Raw genomic sequence first — 19648 nt, 5'->3', positions numbered from 1 at the left:
ATATACACACATATATACATATATATATATATACACACATATATACATATATATATACACACACATATATACATGTATATATACACACACATATATATATATATACACACACATATATACATATATATACACACACATATATACATATATATATACACACACATATATACATATATATATACACACACATATACACATATATATATATACACATACATATACACATATATATATATATTTAATGAAAGACGTGCGGACGGGTCCGCGCGTCAGGACGCAGCCGGCGCAGTGCGGCGGCACAGGAAAAACACCTCCGTGTTGATAACCATTTGTAAAATCCAGGCGGCTTTTGATGGCTTTCAGTGGAGTGAGTATATGAGAAATTGTTTAACAGCTGGACATGTTCCAACTTGTCCTTAAGGCTTCCAACGGAGGTGTTTTTCCTGTGGCGGAGCGTCGCGGCGGCTGCGAGCCAATGCTGCAATCTGTCTGCATGTCTTTCATTAAAAAAATCTCCTTTAACAGTGGAATATCCGGATAAAATGCTGAAACCAACTTCTTCTGAAACTTCTCTGTTCTCTCACAACGTCTTGGATCAATAGAGCCTGAAATGTGGAGGTTTTCAGCTTGAAACAGGCTGACGACGGCGCCTGAGAGCGCTGCGCGACGTCTCGCACCGTGAGAAGTCCTTAAAGCGACAGTATCACCTCAAAATCTCTCATCAGCTGTTAAAATTTTCACCAAAAACCAGCTTAATTTTTCGAACCGTGTCCACTTCAATGTGTCTCACAGGTTTAGAAAAAATTTTGATCAAACAAAGCGCCAGTCTCTCAGCAACTTCTCAGACAAAGGAATTCCGACGAGGGGCTGGACGACTCCTCCCACAAGGAGTGCTCACAGGCGAATGACGTCACCGACAGGCGTGGAAAAACTCACGCATGCGCACGAGGGTTCAAGCATGTCTGACGTAAAAACATATGAATGAAATCCATATAGTTTTTGAAAAAAATAAAAAGGACCTATACTTTATGGACAGCCCTCGTATATGATCAAATTCAATAATCATGAAGTGGACAATAACTGTCCAATTTTTCCATGCCAACACATTCATGAAACTGAATGATGCTTTTTGTAACTTTGGCGAGTGAGTGGACTGTTAATACTGGATTTCCCCACTGAATGCTCCACTGTTTGACATCAGTGTTAGGGGTTAAAACCTCTGTTCAGGGCAATTTTAGTTGGCTAACCTGCAGGTGGTGGTAGTCCCTGTAGGAGAGGACCTCATCACCTGTGTCGACATTGAACACAGAGTGTAAACATTTGGAGGGACTGGGATCCTGTTTAAACTGCTCCACCTGGTAGAAAGACAGACACAAAGACACACCAAGAATCACAGAGAGAAGCAAAAGTGGGGCAAAGACTTACTGCATCAGATGAAAATGCCCATTTGGTTTTCTGCTGTGGCAGACACTGTCTTTAATCTATTTTTAGCCCATGTTGGTGGACATACCAATTATATTCATTTGTGATTAATCTCTCAAATACTTTCTTGATTCATCAATTAGTTGTTTGTTCCACAGAATGCCAGAAACCTCAATACAACGTCCTCAAATGTTGTTTTGTTCGCGATACAGATATTCAGTTTATTAAGACGGAGAAGTAAACAAACCATAAAATATTCACATTTAAGAAGCTTTAAAAAAATACTCATACCACTTAGCCAATAGTCAGAATAGCTGAATAATAACTTGCCTCACAGACCACTGCCATCGGTGGCTCTAATTGCAGGGCAGCACTGCTGATCAGAGCTGCACTGAAATGTTCATAGATCTAAAAATGAATAGATATATGACATTATTTTTCATTATTTTTTTTATTTTTCCTTGATGTGTTCATGAATAAATTAAGAAACATCAGGCGCATAAAGACTTTAACCTTCATTCTCCTGCTAAGATATCGGCACCAAAAATCTGGTCTAAAGTCAGGGATGTGCTGGTATTTGGAAGGTGCAATATTCAAATGCACTTTACATCAGCAGGATTGGGCTCCACAGCCGAGGGCAGAAAGGCAGCGCAGAGGGTCATTAACACTATCCTAAAGGTCATTGGCCGCTCTCTGCCCAGCCTGGAAAACATCGCCACATCCTGCCGCCTTAGGAGAACCAAATCCATCACAGGAGACCCTTCACACCCTGCCTATCCCCTGTTTGACCTGTTGCCCACCGAGAGATGCTACAGGTCAACAAAGTCCCACACCAGCAGGCTGACAAACAGCTTCTTCCTCTGGGCCATACGTATGTACATCCAACACCCATGGACACACAGACACACGCTCACCCAGAGACCTACTCTGATTACCCCCCCCACCTTTACCAGACACAAACCAACCCAATCTACCCCCCCCCGGTATATAATAAAATGTCTTGTTTCTTTTATGGTGTAAAGCAGCTCTGTGGAACCTCCCCCAATTTCGTTGTACCCCCCCCCACACAATAATAAAGAATATGCTATTCTATCACCATGCACGAGCATTTGGCTTGTATACTCAATGAAACTGAATGGAAACTGATGGACAATTACCAACAAGTCACCTCACTATGTCACCTGAGAGAACTTTGATGACTGTTCGCTGCTCAGACTCACTAGCACATTGGCACAAATCTGTCAACTCCTAAAATAAATAAATAAATAAAACTACAGTTTGCTGTCTCAATAGCAGAACACCAAATCTTAAAAGGGATGACAGAATGGTTTAATTCATGTCATGCCTAAAACACACCCAAGATTACGAGTATTTAATTGACTAAATATAACCCTTTTGAGCTGTGCCTTACTTTATGTTCAGATCTAAACAGCAAAGTGGAGTTGGCCCAACTGTACTTGCTTCATGCACTTCAGAGAGTGCGCCACAGGTTGTCAAGACAGGGCCCCAAACCTCTGACTGTCCTTCTCATTTTGGACAATTGGCAACTAACATGAGAAATCCAGTCCCAAAAAAAGGACAAAGGGCTCTTAAGCCCCAAATTGCTCCTGGTAAACAGTGGTGAACCTTCCATGGCATCATATTCGCATCAGTGTGTGAATATGTTAATGTGAGGAATCAATGGAAAGCGCTTTCATCTTCTGATTCAGATGGAAAAGTGTGATTTAAAGGCAGTCAATTTACCATTACAAAGTAGGTCAATAACAATGCTTCATCACTAATTTGGGATTAGGGTGGATTTTTGTAACTCCCTGGAGGGCTGCTCCATTCACTCTCAGTCATTTTCTTCCCCAAATAAATATGTTTGAAAATGGGACATCTTGCATACAAAGCAATTATTAAACATGAGGAGAGACCACCCAGAGGCTTGATTTGTGACAATGTTTCAATAAGGCAAAAGTTGAAAAAAGATTATACTTTAACAAAAGCCAAAGAAAAAGTCCTGAACTCATCCGTGATGAGTTCAGTGGTTTGTTGTGGCTTTGCCTCAGAGTTTAACTGCTGCACTAACTCAATTGCACACCAAATCTACGCTAGACTGCTGTGCAGTTATACTGTAAATAATTGGCTCTTTGTCCCATTTCTACCTCATTTGTTTTATTGTTCTCCACCTCTCTTGCTGTTTTCCCCTTTATGTCTCCTTTTTTTCTTCCCTTTACCAAATGTGTCCATACACTGTAAGTCAATTATTCATTCTTCTTTTAGGCTGTGTCCCTCTTTAAATCTTTTTCTAGCCCACCTTTTGCTCCCATCCTTTTGCCTCCCTGTCTCCCGCTCTCTGTCAGGTCACAATGAAGACCCTCTGTCCCACTTTTTGAACACTGTTCCACTTCCAGCAATCCCACAGCGACTAATTCATGCAAGTGAAAGTGAACCACCTCATCTAAGAGGCGCTAACAATAGTTACTACCTTTTTATTTACACACACACACACACACACACACACACACACACACACACACACACACACACACACACACACACACACACACACACACACACACACACACACACACACACACACACACACACACACACACACACACAAACTGTAAAGTATTCAAAGTGCTTCACTTTTTACACATTTTGTTATGCTACAGCCTTATTCCAAAATGGATGAAATTCATTTTCCCCTCAAAATTCTACACCCAATACCCCATAATGACAATGTGAAAAAGTTTTTTTTTTTTTTTTTTTTTTTTTTTAGATTTTTGAAAATTCTTAAAAAATTACAAAGAAACTACATGCACATGAGTATTCAAAATTGAGGTCAGGTGCATCCTCTTTCCACTGATCATCTTTGAGATGTTTCTACATCTTAACTGGAGTCCACCTGAGGTAAATACAGCTATTTGGACATGATTTGGAAAGGCACACACCTGTCCCACAGTTGACAGTGTATGTCAGAGCACAAACCAAGTATGAAGCCAAAGGAATCATCTGTAGACCTCCGAGACAGGACTGTTTCGAGGCACAAATCTTGGGAAGGGTACAGAAGTATTTTTGCTGCTTTCAAGGTCTCAATGAGCCCAGTAGCCTCCATCATCCATAAATGGAAGACGTTTGGATCCACCAGAGCTGTTCCTAGAGCTGGCTGCCCGTCTAAACTGAGCAATCGAGGGAGAAGGACCTTAATCAGGGAGGTTACCAAGAACCTGATGGTCACTCTGTCAGAGCTCCAGCATTCCTCTGTGGAAAGAGGAGAACCTTCCAGAAGGACAACCATTTCTGCAGCAATCCACCAATCAGGCCTGTATGGTAGAGTGGGCAGACAAAGCCACTCCTTAGTAAAAGGCACATGGCAGCCCACCTGGAATTTGTCAAACGGCATCTGAAGGACTCGCAGACCATGAGAAAGAAAATTCTATGGTCTGATGAGACAAAGACTGAACTCTTTGGCATGAATGCCACGTGTCATGTTTGGAGGAAACCAGGCACCATCCCTACAGTGGAGCATGGTGGTGGCAGCATCATGCTATGTGGATGTTTTTCAGTGGCAGGAACTGGGAGACTAGCCAGGATTGAGGGAAAGATGAATGCAGCAATTACAGAGACATCCTGGATGAAAACCTGCTCCAACTGGGGTAAAGGTTCATCTTTCAGCAGGACAATGACCCTAAACATACAGCCAAGATATCAAAGGAGTGGCTTCAGAACAGCTCTGTAAATGTCCTTGAGTGGCCCAGCCAGACCCCAGTGAAAGATGAAATGGTCCATTCAACGAGGCACAGGCCGAGCTGAATGGACCATTACAAGTCATTCTAGTGGTACTCAAGTAAGTCCCGTCGGCTGCTCCCTTGTTTGCACTCGGGGTCGCCACAGCAAATCCAAGGTGGATCTGCATGTTGAATTGGCACAGGTTTTATGCCGGATGCCCTTCCTGATGCAACTCCACATTACATGGAGAAATGTAGCAGAGGATCTTCCAAAAAGACTTACTAACAAAGGCATCTGGCCATCACCTTAAATCACTGGTTAGTATCAAAGTCTTGAAACCAAGACAGGAAGCACCAGCACTGTAAAGACGTGGATCTTCGTTCTCCTACAAAGAGACAGTCAAACACCTCCATCCAGCAACGCCATGACTCCGTACGTTCTTCCCTGGTGTCTCTCAATCTCAAAGGTCAAGGTATCTGGATTGCAAATCCAGACACCATAATACCTTACTCAGCTTGTCAACTGGTAAAATTATGGAATCTATTATTTCTATGAACATCATAGCATCATATTTGAAGTCATATATAAGATAGACAGCAAATCCAAGGTGGATCTGTATGTTTAATTGGCAGTGGTTTTACGCCGGATGCCCTTCCTGATGCAACTCCACATTACATGGAGAAATGTGGCAGGGCTGGGATTTGAACCCGGAACCTTCTGCACTGAAAGCAAGCGCATTAACCACTTGGCCGCCACTTGTCATACTGGATTAATGCCTGTGCTAAATGCATCAATAAATCAAACAAGTACTGAACGGTCTTATAAGTAATTGCTAAACTTAAGTAATAACCACTATAAACACAGAAAAGTGGTTAACAATGGGCACTGTTAACTATTAAGAAAATACACTTCTTTGCACAAACTGCGTATCACACCATGATCAGCATATCAACCAAACATTTCTTTCTCCATTTTGAACTTGCAGTTTAGAACTGAACTGTTAGACTCTGAGAACAGACTTTGAACTTGATGCAGCACACAGTAAGAACCACAAAACCACATGAGGACAGCGACTGGTGTGTGTTGTGACGTGTCATTACTCAGGGATGTGACACCTGTAAAGCAACATATAAGCAGTGGTGGGCACAGATAACCAAAAAATTAACTTCGATAACAGATTATAAGATAACTGAAAAGTTATCTTTGATAAAGATAAACCGATAAACCACCCAAAAATGTATCGGAAGTTACAGATAATCGATAACCGAAAAATTCCGGTGTCGTCTATGGGACATTTGCAGTTACTAAAGAGCTGAAATTGATTTTTAACACTATCGCTTTTGAAAGCATCAAAAGCGGTAAAAGACCTAAAGAATAAGCAAGAATGTTTGACCATGCTGCCCCCTGCAGGAAGCAGCACAGACAAATCCTGAGAGCACCCACGAAATCAACTCTTTACTAATCATAATCATTTTTCTTTCAACATTCTGCCCCTGCTGGAAGCTCTTGTTTACAACAGCGCTCCCACCACAGAGGCACACCAACAGCAGCCATAAAGCCAGCTCCCTATCAATTTCAACACTCCGGTCAGGCGGAGGTCTTGAAAAATAAAGTCATACTAACTTATGGTTTTTTGAAAATACTGATAGAATAACTCCATTAATGTCAATTCTGTCATTTGTACAAAGTTAAAATATAACATATATCTTTTAATGTTGAATAAGGCACTAATTCTGAGGTTTGGTAACAAACACAGACCGCAAAGCATTCTGGGTAAAAGTGCTAAACAGTGATTGGTTCAGTAATCCATTATGTAAACCAACACGTTAATGTGACGTGTGTCAGGTGTTGGTTTAAAGATAAAATGTGCTTTTGTAAAATATTCCATTTTTATTTGTAAAAACAGGCATTTTTACAGAGCCCTGGAAGTGTCATCGCAATTGCATGTTTTAAAACTTTTATGATGTTGTAAAACGTGCACTCAATATTAGTAAGTAAGTAAGTAAATTTATTTATATAGTGCCTTTCACAGACATAAAGCCATGTACACACGTTGTCGGGTATTTGTAAAACCGAATATCTTACCCTTTCAGTTTGGGGAAAAAACTTCATCCACACTACGTCATTAAAAAAAAAAAATCCATCCACATTGAACCGTATAAATGTGTTGTAATTAGTCTGCCAAACCTTTGGGTGGTGGTACTGATTAAAATTCTATCCAATCAGGAGCCTTATTCTCTTGTCGTCACTTCCACAAAAACTAAAAACATGGCGCCAACCTCGTTTGTGTGGACCGATAAGGAGTCGGAATTACTTCTAACCGTAGTTTTAGAATACAAAGTTAACATATATGCACACAAAAAGTGCCTGGACAATGGACAATACCAACACTTTGAGAGCAGCCATGTACCCAGACGTTTAATACTGCCATGAACACTCCTGGCCAGTAGATGGCAGTAGCGGCCTTGAAAAAATGTCAAACAAAATTCCAGATAATCCGTGTCTGCTACATTTAAGATGCGTGGAATTTAACAAACGCAAATACACTAACGTCTATAAACCCAGAGAATATATTCACGAGAGTTTTAGGCACTAGAGTTTAATGCTGTTATCTGTGGACCCTGAACAGAGTGTCTGAAATGCATTTGTCCTGTTGTGAACGTCTGAGATTACCTTATGCTACCCATAATGCATTGCTGCCTGGCACAGCATGTGCTCACAAAACCTTAAAAATTAGCACATTACTTTAAAACGAAAACATATATCTGATATTTTCACTTTATAAACTTCAGACATGACAATAATTTTAAATAACTTGTCTAAAATGAGTGGTTAAAATTTGAACCATAAGTTAAACATGTATGCCTCTGGATGACTTGGTGACATTGCGATTATGTTAGTACGGTGTTAAAGGAAATGACTTTTTTTTTTTGGTCACCAGTTCTCCTTTGCTTACAGACGATAGAGTGGTTTCTGTTTGCAGAGGGTAGAACAACATGCCTATTAGGAAACTTTTAACAGGTAGGTTTCAACAGCTTTAACAGTTTTAAAAATGTTTTTCACTGTTCAGCTTAGTTTAGTACGTTATCGGTCTAAAAGTTATCGGACGGTAATTTATCTAAAAAGATAATCCGATAATGAAAACATTATCTTCGATAATTATCTGTTATCGGATTATCGGAAGTGTGCCCACCACTGTATATAAGTAGAATGCAATTACATTAACCTTTCCTGTAATTCCTACCAAAAAAGTGAGTTTATTTAGGAAAACAAACAGCCAAGACCCATAATTTAATTCTGAAGGAAATGTCCTTGGTCTTTTGTGTTTTAGGCAAAGAATGTGGCCCAGCAGCCGTATTTGCTATGTGATATTTGCCCAGGAGTGGCCTGGTGACACGTATTAAAAACACCATGTTCTGTGTAAGTGGTGAAGACGGGTCCATAATGAACGCCATTCTGTATAATTAAATGCATGAACACGACTTTGTAATTAAGACACAGAAAAGCTCTCCCTTAAATTTGGTCATCAAGGTCGAGGCAAGATGAATCGGAATGGCTTTTAAAAGCAGACGATGCAAAATGCACATACACAGCAACAAAACCTGCTGCTGTGTTAACAAAAAACAAATAAAAAAAAACATGTCCTTGTCAGTTGGGGGTGAGGAGGGGGGCACAGTACTTAGAGAGGTCATAACTGTTTCTGCTTCAGGTATATAAAACTGTGTCGTGTCCTTTATGGACCGCCCTTTTCGTGCAGGATCTGTTTCTGAAACGTGTGAAATTTCCCCTTCAGAAGTAAAAGTCTTTGGCAGTTAACACCATGCTCGACATTAAGCCCTCAGGACCAAAACAGGCAGCTCCCACTGTCATTGATTATGATATAAAAGGGGAACCAGATGATGCGTCTGGTGCTCCAGCTCTGAGAGCGTCTGATGGAAAGCAGCTCACAAATGCACTTTTGATCTGTAACATGGTGTATAATTGGAATATGCTTTTATGCAAACATGAAAACATGTGAAAACAAGAGCAGACTCCAGGCTGAGTGAAGACTCACTTTGTCAGCCTGTCTCATGTAGCAGTACAGGATCCCTCTCATGCACTTGATAGCAGAATGCTCCAGCTCGTGGGTCCGCCCCATATCATCATCAATGCGTCTGCAAAGGAGGATGATCAGAGGAAAAACAGCTAGTGAAGTGATGCACACATGAACAACTCCAACGGACTTTAACTTGATCTGCGATCAAACTCACAAAATAATACCTCCCACTCTGTTATACTCATGGCTTTTGGAAGCAGTAAATCTTTTGTAATGAAGTACGCGAATTAACAAACTGGGCAACCATTGTACAAGTTATTCAGATATATATGATTGCTTTATTTAAAAATAAAAAATAAAAAAATCCCATCATGCACATCTTCACATGGTGTGGCAGCATTATGTGAAATTTCACTGTAATCCATAAAGTGGCTTAGGAGGAGTTGCTCTGAAAATCAGTTGTGATGTTATGTGTGTTTGCTGCTCTTGCTGTTGGACTCGTGCTCTTGATCTGTTGCCACTGACATGTTGACGTTGGAGTGGAGCAGTTTTGATGTGTTATTTATTTTTATTGGTAATATTTACTATGCAAATTGGAAAGCCGTCAAACTGAACTTTCAATTATAGGATAAATAAAGATGCTTGAATCTGAATTATGCATTAACGAAACACAAAAGTCCAATTATCTGCGCTTTTTCTTTCCTGCACGTTACTGTGGTGTGCCGCCACTCTGTGAAGTTTCACTGAAATCCATCAAATGGTTGAGGAGGATTTTTTGACTGTATAATTTCTGAACTGAACGTGGAACGGACTCTGCCACAGGAACAGGCCCACTGAATGTCATGAGCACTGCTGGATGACCCCTGCCTGCGAACTGGACGCCTGCATGGACTTCTCATCAAATGCATCTTTTGTTGTGTAATGTTCTGTTTTGGAAAATTCTGTAAAAACCTTGTAACTTTTAGAATGGCCTAAGCAGTGGGTGACCCCAGTGAGTCTGTTCTGCTTGAGGTTTCTTCCTCAATATCAACAGACAGAGTTTTTCTTTACCACTGTCGCCTGTGTGCTTGCTCTGGTGGTTGGTAAGGTTAGACCTTGTGTGAAGCGCCTTGAGGCACCTTTGTTGCGATTTGGTGCTATATAAACTAAATAAATTTAAATTGAATCGAGTGACACTGACAAGACCCATGAATATAGAAGCATGCCGAAGAATCTATAATAAATATCACCACAACCTATGACACCCATAGGTTACGGCTTGCAAAGGTCCATGTGAAATATAGATATGTATCAAATCAGACATCCATCCATCCATTTTCTTCCGCTTTATCCAGAGTCGGGTCGCGGGGGCAGCAGCTCAAGCAAAGTCGCCCAGACCTCCCGATCCACACACACACCTCCCCCAGCTCCTCCGGGGGAACCCCAAGGCGTTCCCAAGCCAGCCGAGAGAAGTAGTCCCTTCAGCGTGTCCTGGGTCTTCCCTGGGGCCTCATCCAGATGGGACGTGCCAGGAACACCTCTCCAACGAGGCGTCCAGGGGGCATCCGGAAAAGATGCCCGAGCCACCTCAACTGGCTCCTTTCGACGTGGAGGAGCAGCGGCTCGACTCTGAGCTCCTCCTGAGTGACCGAGCTCCTCACCCTATCTCTAAGGAAGCGCCCAGCCACCCTGCGGAGGAAACTCATCTCGGCTGCTTGTACTCGCGATCTCATTCTTTTGGTCATGAGCCAAATCTCATGACCATAGGTGAGGATCAGAACGATTTGGTGATTTTTTTTCGATCCTCACCAAATCAGACATGCTGATTTAGTTTTTCTACTCTGCTTTTCTCCCCGCCCATTGTTCTGGTCTAAATCTGGAAATTGTCTCCAAACCTGGACTTCTTTGTGAACAGTGCTGTTGTTCAACATTATACATGTTCAACATTGTTCTCTTGGTAATTCCTATACACACACCCCACCACCACCACCAGCAGCAAACAAAAACGGGGTGGGGAGTGTATAATGGTATAATTTACTGAATTAGCAACCCAGATACAAAACTGAAACCGCTGCTCGAGATTGTTTGGTACTAGGGAATGCTGAAGCAATCACTGGGGATGTCACAACCATTACAGCTTTGTAAATGAGGTCAATAAAAGCCATGATGTTTTTTTTTTATCTCAGCCTACTATGATCTGTTGTGAGCTTTGCATGTGATCATGGCTCACAGCATGGGAGTATTGATTAGTGGTGTCACATTAACAATGAGGAGAAAATTTGAAATTGTGCTCCAGGGAATGGTGGAAGACAAAAATGTTGTTACTTTTGTTGATCTGTTTCTGCATATTTACCCAGAAACAGTTTTACGTCAGTCAGTTGCATTAATTGCATCAGCTGGAAGGTTTTCCAGCATCAACAATGCTGTGTTTTTCTGCACAAAATTCAGGCAGTACATACTGACTATGTATGCTGAATGTTTCAATGAATAATTAGTTGTGAGCGGGCATGATTGCGAGAATTTGGTTCAAGTTTTCTTACTGAGAGGACAGAACCTGGCCATTGGTCCCCTGGTTTTCTGAACAAGAACTTCCATAGATGAATGGACAGAAACTATGACATTTTTCCATATCGTCTGGGATGTTCAATGCTTACAAATCATATATTTGAAATTTTCGCCACTATGTAATTTAATTTTCTTTAGCCAAGTATTTTTTTATATTTATTTTTTTGTCGACACACTTTAATGATGTTTAGATGTTGTTAGCATTAGCCTGTTGTAGCCTGCAGTAGTACAGCTTTATTAGCTCACTGTGTCTGTTCACGCTAAATCTGGCACAACATTTGTACAACTGTAGGAGCATTGAGTTGTCCGACAGGGTGGCTCAGATAAAGAGAGTAGCTCATTTCCGTAGCCGCTGAGTTAGATGTTACAGGCACTGCACATAGCTGTAGCCGCGGAACAGCTAGAGCACCGGTTACCATTAGCTTAACATGGCCACACCTTACAGTAGGTTCATAAAGAAATATGCTGTGTTTGCAGTATGTATTTGTTAAGTGTGACACGATCTAGTCTGTGGGAGAGAAAGGGGCATATTGCTTGATTTCATGCATGTTTGAAAGGGGATGAGGCACAACTTTGACAATCTGAAATGAAATTAAAGCATTTGGGAAGTATTTCTCTTATGTATACGTCTAAAAGAAATTGTGTCAGTCCTAACTGATGATTATAGTAGGATAATGTCTGTAAACACTCAAAGAATTGTGAGACCTTTCTGAAATTGAACATTAAAGCATAAACACATGAAAACATAAAAGGCAGATAAAAAATAATATTCTACAATCACCATGCAGCTCATCATAGTCTTCCCAATGCTTGGGCAAGACCTATAACTCTTCCAGGGGAATCCTGAGACATTCCCAAGCCAGCTGGGAAATATAACTCCCTGAATCTTAGTTTTTAAACAGTATTATATAAAAAAAATAAATGTGGCTGTGTGCTGAAGCTCATTTAAGCTTGTTAATGTGCTCCGATGCTTAAGCAAGCATTTAGCGCAAAGGTCTGCTGTCCATACAACAATAACCTTTTAGATAATAAGCAAGTTCCTTCGGCTTGTCCCTTCCACCTGTCTGGGTCACCACAGCAGATCAGAGATGGTTCTGCTTGTTGATTTGGAATATGTTATATGCCTGATGCCCTTCTTGGTGCATTTCACCATTACATGGAGAATGGACAGCAGTGGCTCTAAAGCGTGAATTTTCTGCTCTGGAAACAATTGCACTAACCACTTGGCCACCACACCTGCTCAAACACCTCTGAGATAAATTGCTTTTTTTCCATGTTCAAATTAGTTAACAGCCAGTATTTATGAGAAAAGGAAACTACAGGAGTAGGTGGGGAAAACACACACACACACACACACACCATAGCCATGAGTCTTAATCTCTCTCCATCTCTTGTATTGAAAAATTTAAAATAAAATAAATGGAGCAAAGAAAAAAAAAACTGCACAAAAAGAAAAAGAAAACAAAAGAAAACAACAACAAAAAAAATCCCATTTTAGTGGTGCTGAGCATTCAGATCACATTGTGACACACTCAGGATATCTACTTAAATTGTACCTTGTAGCAGTTATGTAATTACATAGACCATTTTCGCAATTTCAATTGTGATGCAATTAATTGCGCAGCCCAAGCAACAATTAATTATACATGGCCCCCTTGCCATTTCTGGAAAAGGTGAGATGTAAAGCCAGCTAGCATTTATTAAAAAAAAAGGAAAAATAAAATGGCTGGCAAACTTTTGCAGAGAACATGACTTTAGTTTTCTACATAACTAAACCTTTTTTCTGGGGTTCCTGAGGTTTACTGAAGCCAGACTGCATCGGTGTTACTGAGGAAGGTGGTGCCATCTTACTGACGAACACAGAGAGTCTGACAACAGGGGTGATATGAGGAAATTACAGCAGGGTACAGAGCAGGTCATTAGGGAGCCTGCCAGCCTGAGTCTTAGTGTGGGTCAAAGAGTCCTTTTGCTAGTGGAGAAATTAAGTCAGGAAATGCACTATGGTGAAAGCATAGGGTGTGTGATAGGTAGGGACATTTTTCAAATTGAGACAGTGCGCTGCACTCACTGAGGTACACATAATTCTTCCAAATGCATAAATCACAAGAATTTTGTGACCATTTGCACTCTAGATAATAACAAAGTTGTTCAAAAGTACAAGTGGGACAAGAAGCATCTTGCAAAATCCCAATTGTGGCTCTTTCAGCACTCGCACTCAGGTCCCCTAAATTATCCCTAAAACAGGACATCTGAATCACATTAAGATAATGTCAATTCCCATCTTAAATGTGTTGTTCATTAAATCCAGCCATTCACACAAATGAGATTTTATTCATTTTAGATTCTAAATCACTGCTGATAATTTAACTTGGAACACTGGCTAGATATGATTGGCTGACATGAACCATGGCTGAAGCTGATTGTACACTTGCCTTCCTTTGAATGAAGTCCGTCTGTCTAGGTAGTCAAATATCCATGTTGATCAAGCAAGAAGGAATAACTTTAATTCTACTCTGTTTTTAGCTTTGTGGGGGAAACAGATGCTAAATTTGGCTCATTCCTACATCTAGTTCTCTGCCACTCAAATGCTCCTGAGTGGTTATAATCAGAAGACTGCATTGTACAGGCTCCCTAGCAGCTAATGTGCAATTTTATGTATTAAAGGAGGCAACTGTTATAACACACTGCACTACAGTCCATCAATAATGGTTGCAATAATGATAAACAGAAACCAGTCCTGGTGGGAGGAGCATGTTTGAATGCAGTTGTCGAAGGTCGTGCTAATAATGACTTTGGGTATCGACAGCAGAAAGCAAAGTGAAGCCACTGAGGTGAAACTTATTTAACTGTCAGTGAGTCACAGAGCATTAATCACACACTGACACTGCAACTGAAGGCAGGCAGAAGATACGGCAGGCAGCATTTCATGGCGCATTAATCATCAGAGAATATGTTTTTAACGCCTTTAAAGATGCATGAGATGATCCGCCACTGAGAATGGGCTCGAGTAATACACGAAGCTTTCAAAAATTAATTAGACCCAATCAACACAACATAAATGTGTGGACAGAGGCAAAACAACTACAAGAAAGTTCAATCTTCTTCTACATTTAAAAAAAAGAAAAAGATTTTATGGCATTTAACATGACTCGGCTGTTAAGAACAAAACTGTGACAAGGCAAGGCGGTAGGTAGGAAAAAGGATGTTTTGTTCAAGAGTCTCTGTTAAATTCTTATTACAACAGCATAACACTGAATCTCACAAGAACAGCAGCAGGAGCAGCTGGGTGTGAAGTAAGTAATGGTACTAGCCAAGCCTGTCAGATGAGAATCATCTTAATTAATTCCAGTGACAATTCTAATAGGAAGCAGCCGTGACTGATGACTAGGATCCGCCGCTGGTCACATCGCTGTGGTGCACTATTTTTACCCCTTTTCTATTCCCACTTTCTTTCCTTATGATCTTCTTTCTTTACTCAGTCTTTGTCGGACTGACCAATTTCGTCTCCTCCTGTCTTATCTCACCAATTTCTTGATCTCTTGCTTTCTCCAGAAACTTTCTTTAACCCAATTTTCCCCGTCACTATTTCTAGCCTCTTTCCACCTGTGTGTCCATTGTTAATCTTTAACTGTGTCATTTTATTTACCACTTACATTTTCCTGTTTTTCTCTGCATTTTCCTGTTTTTTCTCTTAAAGTGTCTTCACTTGTCTAGAAACTAATCACACAGAAATACCGGTGGCAGGGGCAGCTGAGGGAGTTTAGTTAATGTTTTAGGGCAATGAATTCCCAGTCATCCCACGTTGGACCAATTCTTCAATAAAAAAAAAAAAAAGTAAACTAAAATGACAGGAAACAAATAAAGATCACAGTTAATAAGCAGGTACCAGAAGAGAGTAGAATAAAACCAGGCCAAAGATAATGAGCAAAAAAGGAGGTAGAAGACTGCCAAAAAAGGATGTGAGTTGTTTTTCTCTGCAGACAATGGCCTAAATATACCCACACTATACACTATTAGAGCTGCTCAATTATAGCAAAACTCATAATCTCAGTTATTTTGTTCTACACTAAAACCACCATTATTTAACATAATAACCACATTTTCCAGTTATGTTGCACCTGTTAAAAATGCCTCTTGAAGAGGAAAAACCCATATACAAGTCACACTGGAGCATAAACTCATATTTTTTTTCTATATTATCAGCTCTTTCACTTGGGATTATTATTAATTGTTGTAGTGTACTTTTTTATGACTGCCATTTGTTCTTTAATTATTATGGAATCAACCTGCATTGCATGACCTAGCGCTACCAGTTAGCCTCCACCTGTCCTGCAGCAGCTAGCAGCTAGTTTTCATCTGTCTTGCAGCAGCTAGCCTCCACCTGTATTGCAAGAGTTACAAACTCTCAACCATAGCTTTTCATCAGCTTTTCTCTGTTTACCATCAGTGAAGTTGGAATAGTTGGGATTCCATTGAAAATAAAGATGACTGCATTATTCTAAAACATTATTTATTACCCAAAAAAGGGACGGGTTGGGATACCATCCATTTTATGTTTTGTTCTGTCCAGAGCATGTATTGTACTGTTGATGGCATTTCGCCTCAGGTTGTTGTTTTATTTAGTGTGTATGACTGGTTGCTATCGCTTTATTCTTATCCTCCCAGTTCTAGTAGCCCCAAGGCATACCCCAGACATGGTTCCAATAAATCAACATCTACATGCACAGGAAGGAAGAAATGTTTTATTATGTTTTTGCTTTTATTGTCTGGTAATATTGAACCCCACTCTGGCCCTGGTATCAACAGTCTGAGTACTCCAGCTGATTTTACATCCAGATGAGGACTTGGTGTTGTACACCTAAATGTTAGAAGTCTTTTGCCAAAACCTGACCTGAATGTTAGAAGTCTTTTCCCAAAACCTGACCTGATTAAAATCTGGATTAAATCTACTAATACTGACATTCCTGTCCTACCTAAAACTTGGTTAAAAATCCATTGCAGATAAAGAAATTGTTATTAAAGGGTATAATGTTTATCGTTGTGACCATTCCAGAAAAGGTGGTGGCATAGCAAAATATGTTAAACAAAAATTTAAAGTTACTGTTCAGTTATCTATTTCCCACCCCAGCCAATTTGAATTTCTTGCTATGAATTTGGAGCTTCAAAATGACCACTTTCTCACTATTGTAGGCTGCTACAGACCGCCATCTGCCAGTAGTGAGACTTTGTCATCATTGAGTGATCAGCTCTTGATTTTAAACTTCAATGAGATTCTACTAATGGGAGATCTGTACTTGGATTGGTTTTCCTCTGTTTCGGATGGTTTTAAATCTATCTGTGATTCTTTTAACCTAACACAATTAGTAAATGGTTCAATGCACCCAAACTTTAAATGTCCAGAGAAATCCTCTCTTATTGATTTATTTTTAACTAACTCTCCTCATAAATACTCAGACATTGTTATTTTTGCAAATGATTTGAGCAATCATTGTGTCATAGCCACTATTAGATGAGCAAAGCTCCCAAAAACAAGGCCAAGTATTATTATGAAACAACATTTTTGTGAACAGGGTTTTTACCATGAGTTATGACATTATGACTGGTCCAAGATCACACTTTTTAATGATGTAGAGCTTGCCTGGAATTACTTTTATGAAGCTTTTAGTAGTATTATAAATAAACAGGCCCCACTACGCAAATTTCAGAATCAGAATCAGAATCGCCTTTATTGTCATTGTAATTTGCATTACAACGAGATTTGAGTGCAACTCCAAAAAGGTGTTTTTGGTGGTGCGAGTAATTTTTAACCAAATAAAAGATAGTGAAATTTAACAGTAAATTATTCAGAGTATATGTACAACTAATATAAACATAAGGTAAAATAAAATAAAATGAAATGTGGACTAAGTAATGTAAAGCGAGAATTATATACAACTGTGGAATCATATTGCATGGGAATATTGCACATGGTTTACAGATATTACACAAGAAACTTGAAGGTGCAGATTAGAGTGATTTGTTTTTGTTCAGAGCAGTGATCGCTCTGGGGAGAAAGCTGTCCCTGAGTCTGTTTTGTCCTAGTTTTTATTGACCTATACCGTCAGCCCGGAGGGTAGTAGGTAAACAGGTGGTTGCTAGAGTGGGATGTGTTTTTGCAGATGCTGGCAGCTCTGCTGAGGTAGCGAGAGCTGGCAATGTCTACGAGGCTGGGCAGAGAGCAGCCAATGATCCCCTGGGCCGTTTTGATCACCCTCTGCAGCGCTCTCCTGTCTGCTGCTGTGCACCCCCCATACCACACTGTGATGCCGTACGTCAGGATGCTCTCGGTGGTGGCTCTGTAGAACAACACCAGCAGCTTCTCCTCCAGATTGTTTCTCCTGAGCACCCTCAGGAAGTGGAGTCGCTGCTGGGCTTTCTTCACCACCACTGTGGTGTTGGCAGTCCAGGAGAGGCTGTCAGAGAGCTGCACTCCCAGGAACCTGATGGAGCTGACCCTTTCCACACAGTCCCCTTGGATGTAGACCGGGGCTGGGTCAGCCCTGTTCTTTCTGAAGTCCAGAATTATTTCTTTTGTTTTTGTGGTGTTCAGCAGCAGGTTGTTAGCTGAACACCACACTGTCAGTCGATTTACCTCGTCTCTGTAGTCAGTCTCATCCCCCCTGAGATGAACCCAATCATGGTGGTATCATCCGCAAACTTTATGATGGTGTTTGTGGGATGGGTCGGAGAGCAGTCGTGTGTGTAAAGGGTGAACAGGAAGGGGCTCAGTACACAGCCTTGAGGGGAACCGGTGCTGAGTGTGATGGTGGAGGAAAGGTGGGGGCCAAGTTTCATGGACTGTGGGCGGTTTGTGAGGAAGTCCTTGATCCACTGGCAGATGGGGTTGGAGATGCACATGTGTCAGTTTCTGGACCAGGATCTCCAGGATGATTTGGTTGAAGGCTGAGCTGAAGTCCATGAAGAGCATTGTCACATAGCTCCCCTGGTGCTCCAGGTGGCTCAGCGCAGTGTGGAGAGCTGTGGTGATAGCGTCCTCTGTGGAGCGGTTTGCCCTGTAGGCAAACAGGTGGGGTCCAGAGTGGGAGGCAGACAGGCTCTGATGTGCTGAGAGACCAGTCTTTCAAAGCACTTCATGACCACAGGTTTAAGTGCAACAGGCCTGTAGTCATTTATGCTCTCCACTGCTGACTTCTTTGGGACTGGAATGATGGTGGAGGATTTGAGGCAGGGTGGAATGGTGGCCTGTGACAGGGACAGGTTGAAGATGCAGGTGAAAACTCCAGCCAGTTGGTCAGCACACGCTTTCAGTATCTTTCCAGGTACACCATTGGGGCCGGCCACCTTCCTGGGATTCACCGCCTTCAGCACACATCTCACTTCGTGTTCCTGAAGTGTTAGCGTGCTAGTGCTGGAGGGTTTTGGGTGTGGAGTTGCGGCTGGTCTGTCTGCTTCGAAATTTAGAGTGAAAGGTAGAAATAATCCTTGGTTTTCACCTGAGCTTTCCAGTCTCCTTAAAGCATGTGATGATGCCTGGTCTAAGGTCAGAAAATCTAAATCCCCAGATGAATGGTTGATTTTCAAACAGCTCAGAAATCGCTTTACTTCCTTGGTTAAAAACAATTATAGGCCAATCTCCAAATTATGTGTTCTTTCTAAAGTTCTGGAAAAGCTGGTCAGTGAACAACTCAAAAACTTTTTAAATGATCATCGTCTCCTTTCACAAAACCAGTCGGGTTTTCGAAAACAGCACAGTACAATAACTGCTGCTGTTAAAGTGGTAAACGACATCATAGAGGCACTAGATGGTCGAAAATATTGTGCAGCTCTTTTTATAGATTTATCAAAAGCATTTAATACAGTCGATCATGCCGTCCTGGTAGACAGACTCCACAAGATTGGGTTATCTAACCGGACCTTAAACTGGTTCTC

At 41.0% G+C, this 19648-nt stretch overlaps 1 protein-coding gene across 4 annotated transcripts in view; it reads right to left on the bottom strand.

Moving 5' to 3' along the window:
- phkb (phosphorylase kinase, beta) overlaps positions 1-19648 on the bottom strand; it is a 318068-nt gene that overhangs the window by 206297 nt on the left and 92123 nt on the right. For all 4 annotated transcript variants that reach the window (XM_034185351.1, XM_034185355.1, XM_034185336.1 and 1 more), the window contains 2 exons: positions 9194-9293; positions 1248-1355 (listed from right to left, as the gene is read on the bottom strand). In XM_034185351.1, coding sequence (XP_034041242.1) covers positions 1248-1355; positions 9194-9293 — 208 coding nt within the window. The remainder of the gene's footprint in view (positions 1-1247; positions 1356-9193; positions 9294-19648) is intronic.

Source organism: Thalassophryne amazonica, chromosome 2 (assembly GCF_902500255.1).
Source record: "Thalassophryne amazonica chromosome 2, fThaAma1.1, whole genome shotgun sequence".
NCBI classification, from domain to species: Eukaryota; Metazoa; Chordata; class Actinopteri; order Batrachoidiformes; family Batrachoididae; genus Thalassophryne; species Thalassophryne amazonica.
Note: the sequence above shows the minus strand (reverse complement) of the source record. Positions and strands in the feature narration are given on the sequence as shown.